The sequence below is a fragment of the Bufo bufo genome, chromosome 1, assembly GCF_905171765.1.
Source record: "Bufo bufo chromosome 1, aBufBuf1.1, whole genome shotgun sequence".
Lineage (NCBI taxonomy): Eukaryota > Metazoa > Chordata > Amphibia > Anura > Bufonidae > Bufo > Bufo bufo.
Window position 1 is genome coordinate 107,745,428 of NC_053389.1, and position 12,120 is coordinate 107,757,547.

Sequence of the window (12,120 nt, forward strand, 5' to 3'; positions counted from 1 at the left end):
CTGACTCCTCCTAGTCATCATTTCGCTAGGGCTGTTGACAACCAATCATCTTTATTCCCTCACTGCTACACCTAAACTCCTCCCATCCAGCTTCCTGCTGGCACCATACCAAGAAATCAGAATGTTCAAATCATTGACCTTGCATGTGCAAAATTTTTCATAGAAAAATACTGGCATTTATAAATGCCGGTAAAAAAAACAATAGCGGCAGTGGCTTTGTATCAGAAATACTGGCTATGCTGATAAATACTAGCAAGCCCGTCACCACTGAGGCCAGTTATTGGCTGCAGAGGTGAAGCTGACCCTGTGCAGTACAGACAGTCCCGGAGCTGAAACCTAGCAGCAGGAAGTAAGTAAGTAGGTTTCTCTTCACAAATCCCACTGGCTGGGGGGGGGGATTTTAAATCCCAGAAACTCCTTTAAAGGGGTTGCCTGATAAATAAAAAATTCTGAGAAAAGAGCAAGAATGGTATAAAATATAAAACATATAATCCATCAACTTTTTCCGCGTCCCCCACTGGTCACAGTGATTAGCTAAATGGGCATTTCCTGGGTGTCGAGAAAGTACAATCCATCAGGGGACCCCAGAAGGCATTGGAAAGGCGGCGACAGTGGTACAGTGAGGTGTGTTGCTTGCTTTATTTGTTCAAGCTATTCTTCCCCTTTTCTCATCATTTAACCCCTTTATAATTTTTTTAAGCCCCTGGAGAATTATGGACATCCCATCAAACCTGTATTTGTCAATGAAGGTCAAGGACATAGAATAGGCACTCTTATATCTGGTTCAGTAGGTAAGCAATGCGACTCAAGCAATATGATAATGCTGGGTAGATTTATTGGTAGCAATATATGACAATATGCAATTGGTAATGAAAACCTAATACCTCAATTCTCTAAATAAATGGATAAAACACACATAAAATTGATATATAAAATACACATAAAACCATCCACTGTTATAGCTAGTGGAAAGCCAGAGGTCCAGTCCAACTTGGATAGGAGGGACACGATGTTAGTCCACTATCTAAAACAGCGGCTAGCAGCAAGTATACTTCCAGAGAACTGTGTGAATAAATATATGTTCAAATAAATGTTCAAATAACTGAAAAATTTCTTTGTCATATATTGCTACCAATAAATCTACCCAGCATTATCATATTGCTTGAGTCGCATTGCTTACCTACTGAACCAGATATAAGAGTGCCTATTCTATTTTCTATACAATTGTTTTTTGGTGATTGGGTACAACATCAGTTTGGTGCACCTTACCATCATAAAATCAGAGGTGAGCCGTCCCCTATCTCTCTTTTACATTTAAGGTCAAGGACATGCCTTTGTACAGCCAGACCAGCATTGGTAAAGGACGGTGGGCAAAATATTGAGTTGTGGCACTGACCTGCTATATTCAACCACTGTGCATAAGAAGTAAGCCTAGATGGTGGTAGTGGTAACAGAGATTGTTATACTAGAAGTTATATGACTCTCTGCTGAGGGGCTGAGCTGCGCCTAGGCTACGTGAACGATAGTAGTGATGTCATTGGCCTAGGGTAAGCAGTGAGAAGGCCACAGCGCCTCTTCAAACAGCTGATCGGTGAGGGTCCCAGTTGCCGGACCCCAACAGATCAGATGCTGATGACCGATCCAGAGTATAGTTTATCAGTTACAAAGAGTTGAATAACTCCTTTAATAACAACTATCAGTATCCCATTATCCGCCCTTGTGTTTGAAGGAAATATGTCATGTCCTTTATAGAGAGCAACATAAACTAGTGACAGAGATACTCATTTCAGCAGCTTATCACTCATGTGCTAATATGAAGTGGTGGCAGAGTACTTACAGTTTATGCTGGTAGCACATGCCCTAGAAGAGTCACAGGTTGCCAGAGAAGAGTCCGGTTTATTCTTGAGCTTACTCTCTTTCCAATGATTGGCAGCTCAATCCTCTCTGAGAAAACTGTCAATGAGCAGCGGGTGGGCAAGAGAGGCCTTTCTCATGATAAGCCGGACTCTTCTGTGGCAGGCCTTGAGTCCTCTCGGGCCCATGCTGCCAGCATTAAACTATAAATATTGGGCAACTACCTCATATTAACACATATGTGACATCAACATGTCTGTGAGAGCAGCATAAAGGATGTAAGACCAAAGAGGCCCTTTAGTCCTTATTAGAAAAGAACAGCAGAAGACCTGGTGTATTATATATAATACTAATATTAAAAATATATATATTTAGTATGTAGTACCCATTGAGGCTTTGATATGATGGCTGCTAAATGTCCCATGTAATTGGGACATTTAAAATGTTTATCCAATAAATCTTTAAATTGATATTTTATTCTGTTACCGGTGTGGAATGTAATACCTATAACGTCAAGAATGTTGTTGTAGCTATATCCAAGTCAACAAGTGGGTATCTCAGAAACATAAGGGTTGTATCACAACTCCTGACACCTAGAAACCAGGACACGACAAGACCACCAGCAAACCGACAGGGAAGGCGCACGGACCACCTACCACGAATAACTATGCTTTTATAACTACCTATCAGTTCATGCTTTTCTTCATATTCTGTTGAGTTATATCGACCAAACAACCAAAAAACACAAAAATAATTGTATATGGTTGTCATAGTATAATGTGACTGTTTTCTTTATTAAATTACAGGCATTTAAGCAATATTTTATAATGTAGAAATCAATACAAGTGTCATTGCTTATGATTGGAGACAAGTCCTTATCCGATTATGTCATGTGACGCAAAGAATGCCGCCAGTCCCGCAACATTGCACATCAGCAGCACCCTCCTGTGGATCCCTTTTAAATCAGCCATCAATATCTTTGCATAGTGTCCATTGACTGAGTCCATTCTAGACATCCCTCCTGTACGTTTCTTCATGCCCCCGTCTTCTTATAACATGTACCGAACACCAACAAACAATGACGAAAAGGACTCCTAAATGTTACTAGTTTTTACATAGTCCGACATGTAAATATTAACCCTTCCCCTGACAGCGGGGGCCTACTATATGTTGCATTACAGAGCTATATGGCTGGCCTCTATGGCAATGTAAGGCTCAGAAGGAGATGTACCAAGCAGTGGGGGGTCAGTAAGTTTCCTTCTTGCATTGCAGCAGTTACTAAGCAGTAACACAAGAGATGGTCCCAGGTAACAGCTATTGTGAAAGCTTCTTCCATTGCAGAGTGAATGTGTACATCGGAGGGTTAAGGATGATCTGGAGTTGGATGCCTCTCCTTGGATCTCATCTACAGCCCCATGAAAATGCCCATAAAATCGGAGCCATTTTGGACGGTGATTGGTGCCCCTGCACCATTGTCGATAAATATAGACGTATATTGCCCACTCTGTAAATATAAAAAAGAATAGACAGAAATTAGCATATTTATGCAAACTGTATTCTTGCTTATATTATATACTTACAGTTCAGCCTTTTCCATATATTTACAGTTTACTGTTTCCCTTTAAGGGGGTATTCCAGGACAATAAAAAAAAGCTTGGGCATGGCCTGCAAATGGTTAAAAAAAAAGGGGCTTGTACTCACTGATACTCATCACTGCCATTCTGATAGTACCTGGATCTCTGCTGCGCTCCACTTCCTGCTCCTGTCCCAATATAGCAGGAAGTGACTGGGGTTACCACTCAGCCAATCGCTGGCTGAGGCGGGTTATCAATGCAGCCAGTGATTGGCTGAGCGGCATTCCCAACAGGGGCAGGAACTTAAGCACTGTTGGAAGCAGCGGCAGGAACAGTGAGGTGAGTATAAACCCTTTAATTTTTTAACAATTTGCAGGCCATGTCTAAGATTTTTTATTGTGCTGCAATACCTGTTAAAGGTGTGTTCGCAAGGTTATACTTGTAGTCCATGTTTGATCTAAACAAGGTCAAAGTACTATATGCTTATCAGTTTGATAAGAGTTTAGCTATATGTCAGGAGTTCAGCGATAAGGGCTACAGATCTAGCCATCATTGCAGCTCCCTGACGGATCCAGTGTGAGTCAGAGAACAATCTATAGATGCAGTAAAAGTGAAAGATGTAGATGAAAGACCTATTAAAAAAAGGATTTGTAGCCCAAGCGAAATGTACTAATAAAAATGCCCCCAAAGGTTTCCATAGCATTTACAGGGGTGTTGCCATTACACCTAGAGGCTCTGCTCTCTCTGCAAGTGCCGCGCCCTCTGCACTTTGATTGACAGGACCAGGCGTGATAATGCTTACACTGCCTGGCCATGTCAATCACAGTGGAGTAATGGCAACGCCCCGTTGCTCCTAGAGGCTCATTTGCATATATTAAAACTTCATATTTTTCAGCAATACGGGCACATAAGAACATGGGACCAACACAGATGTCTTCAGCTGCCAAGCGCACATGTAACAGGTCAGCCAGTTTCACAAGTACAAATCTGCTGACAGATGCCCTTTAAACAAGTATTTTTCTGATGATATCATATATTCTATTTTTTACTTTTCTTATAACCTTGGGTGGCAAAATTAGCGATTGTAGTAATGAGACCCCTGCCGATAAAGAGCTCACTTCCTTGCAGTGTTTATGTAAGGTTCCCTGGCGAGTTTGTTTGAGAATCAAGATGTCATACCTTGAAATAAACATTTTCCTTGTGAGCGCATTTTCTATGGATTTTTCAATATATACATCTCAATGTGTTTGGTAAAATCACTCATTGCCTCCACGGCCCCTCCAGACTATTGAATGAAGGCGCTTGTACTGGTATTTGCATACGGCACATCTACACGGTTCGTTGCTTTTATAAACTGTCGTTAAGAAAACAGTTTCCAGTCCAATTTCTTGGAACCAATGCAAAGTAGCAAATCAAATTTTTACAGATGCTCATCCATAAAAATAACAAATGCCACGATGAGTATCTAATGGCTCACTGGCTGGTGTCTGGGGCGTCCAAAAACAATAACTGTAAGTTTTAGCTGTCTCACGGAGACAACTACTAATGTTCCAGAAAAGTAACTGAAGAAAGGATGGCTCTGCAGAATTTTATGATTCCAAGGTTTTCAATGAAACGAAAAGTTTCAAATAAACACAGGCTGAAGGAATTCTCTTTATAGATCAGCCTTGTGGGGCACTTGAAATACCAAAATACCAAAGTGAATGGCATCTTGGGAAACGTAGAGTAACTCCACAAAGTGTCTTGGACTTAAAATGAAAACTGAGAAAGCTATATATTGCTTCCCCCAAGCGGCTATAATTGAACGGACAGTTAACGGTAATAAAGGGGTTATTCATCAGGTTTTATGGTCTAGTTTACTGTCTGTTATGGCTCTGCTTTGGTCCTAAAGTCAACGGGAGCTACGGCTGATGAAGCTATAATTCATTTTAATGTACAGGGGTCTAACTTAAAGTATAGGTCCTGAACATAAAGGGGGGTGTTTCTATTCACAGTTGATAGAAAATTATAGGGAATCAATATATCTATAAGCTAGAGATTAAAAAAGGAGCAAAAAGCATCTTAGAAACAGTATATGATAGTTAATTGCCTGGCACGACGGACTGGCCATAGACCCGTCAGGGAAATTTCTCAGTGGGCCACCTGAGCCCTCCTCACGGCCGCTGGGTACTTAATGATCAGATGCTTTCAACACTAATGCTAGGAACATGAGGTACCTATTATGTCCCTGGCTAGTGGCCGCAGGTTTCCCTCAGTGTATTTTGTGCTGCACTGTCATATTTGGTTCTGCTGGGGCGGTGTTTTGTGCTGCACTACAGTGTTGCTGGCCCCGCCTACTTCTGTTGTCCTGTCTACTTTTGTTTTACCTACCTACTTGTGTTACCCCACCTTCATTCAATTTGAACTGCCTACAATATGTGACCACTTTAAGTTCTGAGTCTGTCCCTGGCCTGGACCTTCCTTAATGGCCAGACTGGATCTGAAGAGTAGGCCTAGTACACAGCAGTCAAGGCATAGATATATACGTCCCACGTGGAGTACTTTCCACATAATGAAACCATGTACACTAAAGAACAGGGTTTATAAAAAAAAAAAGTTTATAAAAGACTAGGCCACACAGGCCGAACAATGCAAAAATAATGGTGTCATAATAATAATAATCTTTATTTATATAGTGCCAAGATACTCCGCAGCGCAGTGTCATACACTGTGCAAATAATAAATAATAAATATATATAAGATAATATAAAAATAAATAAATGTTGTAGAGTGCTAAAACAATGGGGCCATGGTTATGTTGCCCGCACAAAACTACCATATAGTGTCTACACAAAAAAGCCATGAAGAAGAAATGACAAGGATAAAGTGAACAACGCTTGAAGCAACTACTAATAGTACAATAAATAATTGAAATGACGGAAGCAAATCGTGTACTTGACAGGGAAAAACAGTAAGTGGCCACATAGTGTCTTCATCCTCGTGCCATACGTTCTACAAATTGCAGAAACGCACAGGACTCTAATAACAGAACTTGTGGTCGGATCGGCTATAAGAATGGGTTAGATAGGATGGGTACACCCATCTACAACAAGCAGTAGAATTGTGCCATAACTGCTGCGGTAGGGCAGCCTAAAGTGGGCCACCCTAGTATGAAGTGACTGTAAGATGGAGTGGGTGGGTGGGTGAAATCAGCTGAATCGGCGTCAGTCTGGACCCACAGGTGCCTATAAATAGCCTAGTAACCAGCCAGCCTGGGCTCACAGGTGCATGAAAGTAGCCTTGTAATGACCCTCCCCTCCCACAAATTCAGCAAACTTCTTTGCTTAACACTAAACATGGTCACACATAACAGGGATAAACAGTGCTCCGATACTAGAACCAGAGACAGATTCCTACCTGTAACTGTAGCAATCCCTGGACATGTACAGTGAATATTCTGCTGTTACTTTCCAATCCAGCAATGACTTCTAGGGACCTAAGGATTAAATAAATGATTAGGTACAAGACAGTACAACAGACACAAAGAAGATTTTTTTGTTTCTACTTGGTATCATGAGTCCAAGCAAAATACTAGTTTGAACACTTTGGGGAACATTTACTAAGCTTTCTGACATACAAAACTTGTAGGTGTTTGCAGAAACAAAATTTTGCACAGAAATTTGCACCTTCTTGAGATTTTTCAGGGTAAGGCCTTATTCACATATACGTGGATTTTCACCATGGTGATGGACCATGTGACGGACCATGTGATGAGCGCAGTGACGTCACCAAAGGTCCTTTTCCTCTCAGGTCATCAAAGAAGAAGAAAGAAGACGAGCCGGGCTGTGCGAACAAGTGGATGAGGTGAGTTTAATTTACATTTTTTTATTTTTTAACCACTCCATCCCTAATTTACTTAGCATTCTGTATTAAGAATGCTATTATTTCCCCTATAACCATGTTATAAGGGAAAATAATAATGATCGGGTCCCCATCCCGATCGTCACCTAGAAACCATGCGTAAAAATCACACCGCATTCGCACTTGCTTGCGGATGCTTGCGATTTTCACGCAGCCCCACTCACTTCTATGGGGCCTGCATTGCGTGAAAAAGGCACAATATAGAGCATGCTGCGATTTTCACACAACGCACAAGTGATGCGTGAAAATCACCGCTCATGTGCACAGCCCCATAGACAGCCCTATAGAAATGAATGGGTCCGGATTCAGTGCGGGTGCAATGCGTTCAACTCACGCATTGCACCCGCGTGGCAAACTCGCCCGTGTGAAAGGGGCCTAACAGAAACAGGCTGCTGTAAAACAGCTTTAATGACTTGAATGCCTGGTGGCTTCCCTGCTCTATTTTCAGATTTCCACATTTTGGAATCCCCGCTGGTACAATGTGCAGTTCTCTAATACACAAGAGGAAGTTCAAGAAAGGTGTATACTACACCCAGAACTGGTATACATTCTTGTCTGGATGGAAAGAGTAAAGTTCAGTCATTTCCAGTCTCTGCCTCTAAGTTCCCTGAGGCTGTGAAAGATGTGAATGACTGCAGTACACACATAAGACTGACATCGCCAGCATGCTAGCGGTGTGCAGTACTTGGTGCCAGGCGAGAGCTAGCCTTGACATGCATCCCTCTGCCTGAGATTCTTCCAGGATGATGACACAGTGTCCACTCCCCCACCACCAAATATTAACTGTGAAATGTGCAGAGGCAGGGACAAGCTGCTCGTTGGCAACAACTGCTAGGAAAGTATTAGTATTCCTACAAAACTCCAATAGTCTGCAAAGTACAATAAAGAAAGCAGTGTCCAATAAGATGAAGGCCTTGTTACATAGGGTCGATTACTGCATGCAGGATTTGCGTAGCTTCCATATGGCGGTCATCTGGAGTGCAGCAGGAGCAAGACTACAGATGAGTGATCTATTCTAAAGTTCGGAAATTTGACCCAAATTCTTCCCAAATTTTTTTTTCCCCAATCAGGGCACTTTTAATTCAGATCAAATTTATTCAGACCCGAATGGAATCGGAAGGCCAATTCGCATCGTGAAGCATCTTGTCACTTTCAAGACCAAGCCTGAAAGAAGAGTTTAATATGTTGATAAAACACAAAATCAGTCACTTTCTACTAAAAATGCATTTAAAATTCGAGTCACATCCCATTCTTTATCTATGGGCTGACTGCAGTGGACTAAAAATGCCGTCAGTCACCTAGTTACCATCAATGCTGAATTTGCAGGGACTGTCCCTAATTTTCAGAGACAGCTTCAGTAAATTTAGGCTATTCCAACCTGAACGTGGATGGGGCTTATGAAAGCGGCACCCACAAATGGCCATTCCTGGGGCAGGGCTTACATACCTCGAATTGGCCAACTACATACACACTATTATTCATGGTGATAATTGTCAGATCCCCGGTGGGTCAAATTACTAGGGTCATTAACATTGCTCAGAGCAGAGGGTCCCCAGCCCCTCTCTAAATGGAGCAGTGGTGCCCATGTCAGTTCCACTGCTCCACTCCCTTCTATCGGACTGACGGAGCACTGTGTATGTCAGTCTCATTGAGGTGAATGAAGCAGTGAAGCAACATGCCACTACTATTTCATCCAGAGTGGGAACATAGGGACCCTCTGTTCTTGGGATCTCTAGGGGTCCTGTGGATAGGTGATAAAAACAGTTCCTGGGATAAAGCCTTTAAGAAATGAATTGATTAGTTTTTTGTTTGTTTGTTTTTTGCCAATTTAGATTTTTAAAGGAATTTTCTATTACTGTTCATGAATAATGGGTATACCTTTTAAAGGGTTTGTCCGACCTTGAGGCCGATAAAACCCTTTGGTCCAGACTAATAAAAAAGGAAGACTCACTTGTCCATGGTCCTACCACTGCTTGTTCTGGTCCACGCAGGATTTTCATGGTCTCATGATCCCTGCAGCCAATCACACGGCTTCGACGCTATGTCATATCAGTTATGTACCGTTAAAGCTTCTGTGACCGCTGAGGCCTGTGATTGGCCACAGCAGTCCTGGGACTGGAAGCGGCTGTGAACAGAGCAGTGGCGGGACCATGACAGGTGAGTCTTCCTAATTTTTCCTATATGTCCTATACTTGTCAGTGAAAATCAGGACATGGCCCAATTGAAGTCTATGGATCAGCAAAAAAACTGAATGCGATCCGTTTTTTTGCGGACATACTGAAATGTTTGCAAAAAAACGGATCCGCATTTTGCGGACAGTATACGTCCGTCTGAATGAGCCCTTACGTGTGATGCAGGACTAGACAAGTCCTCCAGATCAAAAGATGTTCTCTGTAAGAGCTTTTCACTCTGGACAAGAGATGAAAATCCTGGACATCGGACCCACTGTACTGACATAATAGGGCACGTGAAAATGAGTTTTCTAAGCAAGGCAATGCCTTTATAAATTTATTAATTAAAGGGATATTTCCATTGCAATTGTTTATGGCACATAGATGCAGGTTCCACATGTAACAGCATAGCCCATCTCGCTGGCTGGTTCCTTAGTGTGGACCTTCCCAAATGGGAAGCAGTCAGGAGTCAGGCCATTCTAATCTGGCAATACATTAATCTTATGTCATTATGAGTTAAGGTTCAGTTGTGGATTATTCTTTGTGCTTTTAGCCTTCCATTGGATGGACGATTCTTTTATTGTCAAGGTTCGTTGTTCCCGTCATGTGGTATTAGATTTACCAAGATACTGGAAACTGAAGGCATTACAGTAAGATGATATCCGGTGTCACAGAGCTTCAATTGTTACATCATCTAGTAGATCTTGCATATTTACAATAGTATTATCAGATTCCAGATTTATTACAGTCGCATACCAGTTTACAGGTGTCAACTACTCAAGCTGTTTGGGGCTAATCTGTCATGAAGTCAGATCTATTAACAGTAGGGCGTCTAGCAGATATACAGTAGTTTCGGAAGAAGGATGTGGAGCTAGTCCTGTGCATGCTATTCAGGCCCCCTTATGTGGTTTAGGAGTCAGTTCATGGGAATGCCTAGAGTGTATGGGCTGCTGAGAGGTTTCAGATAGGTGGTCGTGAAAAATACCATTTAGGAAAGTGTTGTGTTTTGGGGAGCTGTGGAAGGTTTTCTAGGTATTCTGTGTGGTCTCTTCAGTATGATAGGGTTAGGTTTAGGGTAAGGGTAGTTTTGGTGGTGGACATGCGCTCTGAGGACCATTTAGGGGCTAAGCTGGATTCTCTTAGAAGCCCAATCAGTCTAGGTGCAATGGTCAGTCCTCTGGATGCTATTGGACCCACTTAAATATTCTTTTCCACATGTGTACAGTGTCAGATTGGAATTCCTTGCACCCACTTGAGGAAACTATTCTGCTGGCTTATAGGTTCTTTATGGCTCGTCACATATAAAGTAGACACTAGTGGCAAGTGCTTGGCTCCAAAGTCAGCTCAAAACAGGATTGTCCTCTGCTGGACCTTTGAGGCCCCAAACCTTGACTACCGAAGGGTCCTTTGGTACTTTGATGGATCAGCTCAGTCCTGCTTGATTACTCCCAAATAAGTTTCTTTTTTTATGTTACATAACATGATTAGAATATTTCTAAGACTATGTGAAGCCCCTAAGGGTAGATATTCACAAGGGAATATTCCACGTTTTAGACGTTTTGTCCTCAGAATTCCTTTCGCCTTCATTAGTAAGTGCTGGAGCACAGGGAAGGTTCTTTGTGAAGTGTAAGGCGCTTTTCCAGCTCCTTGACAATTCCATTCCTCCTGAGACACAATATCAGCTAGACCTTTCATAACAATAAAAAAGACAGTTTACTGGAAAATGATGCCGAGGAGCAAACTCTGCTGGGAAATAACAAGTGCCAGGCTGGTGGGCAGAAGAGGACGCAAATGGAACATTGCTGGGGCATGAGATCACACTGACGACAGAAGGTCTCTAGCATTACAAGTGCAAAACCTGATTCTGTCTTGGTGTACCTGCCAAGGAACAGGAGGAGGGGCAGGACCTGAGGGGGTGATTTGGGGAAGGTAAATATGGTGATACGTTGAAAAGACATTTGGCACGTAATCATATTTTTCATACCTTCCTGTAAATTCACTTTGCTACAATTATTCTGAACTTTTATTATAAGCTACAGTTATATGAATTAGAAGGGAAAACCTTTTCTTGCTCTAATGTGTTTTAACACTTTCTACTCTAATGGGAGAGGCAGAAGCCTTCAGCAGATGTCAGAACCGATCTAGAATAAGATGCTTGCTTTAATTGAGTGCATTCTCATAAAAATGTCTGAAAGAATGCCAAAATTTCTGTAAAAACACTTCAACAAAAAGCAATGAATGTGATGTTCCAACATCGTAGAAACTTCCAAGATTTCCAAATCACACTCATTGGATCTTCATAGGATGACATTTCTTGCATACAATAGACTGACCAGCACTTTATAAATAATTAGCAAGTAATACAAGAATTTCTTTCTGCATTCTCCACAGAAAATGATATAACCGCGCTATGTACAAAATTAGTTTACTAATCATTAAGTAACTCTGCAAAGGTATGACATTTTATTTATCTTGCACTGATTCTAAATGATAGTCTTCACTATAGCTCAGAGCTCTATTAACTATTGTCTCTGTCATTGGAAACAGTCAACATGCGTGTAGTCAGACTCGTTCTAACAGCGTAGCTGAGCTCATATGATGCATTGGGTTCATTACTTTTT

The 12,120-nt window shown here is 41.7% G+C and overlaps 1 protein-coding gene across 1 annotated transcript in view; it reads right to left on the bottom strand.

Annotated features, from left to right (window-relative positions):
• Positions 1-2,629: 2,629 nt before the first annotated feature.
• The window catches only part of C1QTNF12 (C1q and TNF related 12), a 52,034-nt gene continuing 42,543 nt past the window's right edge, over positions 2,630-12,120 (bottom strand). The window contains exons 7-8 of the mRNA XM_040427662.1: positions 6,825-6,903; positions 2,630-3,358 (exon numbers count right to left, since the gene is read on the bottom strand). Of these exons, the coding sequence (XP_040283596.1) occupies positions 3,260-3,358; positions 6,825-6,903 (178 nt within the window). The 3' untranslated portion in view covers positions 2,630-3,259. The remainder of the gene's footprint in view (positions 3,359-6,824; positions 6,904-12,120) is intronic.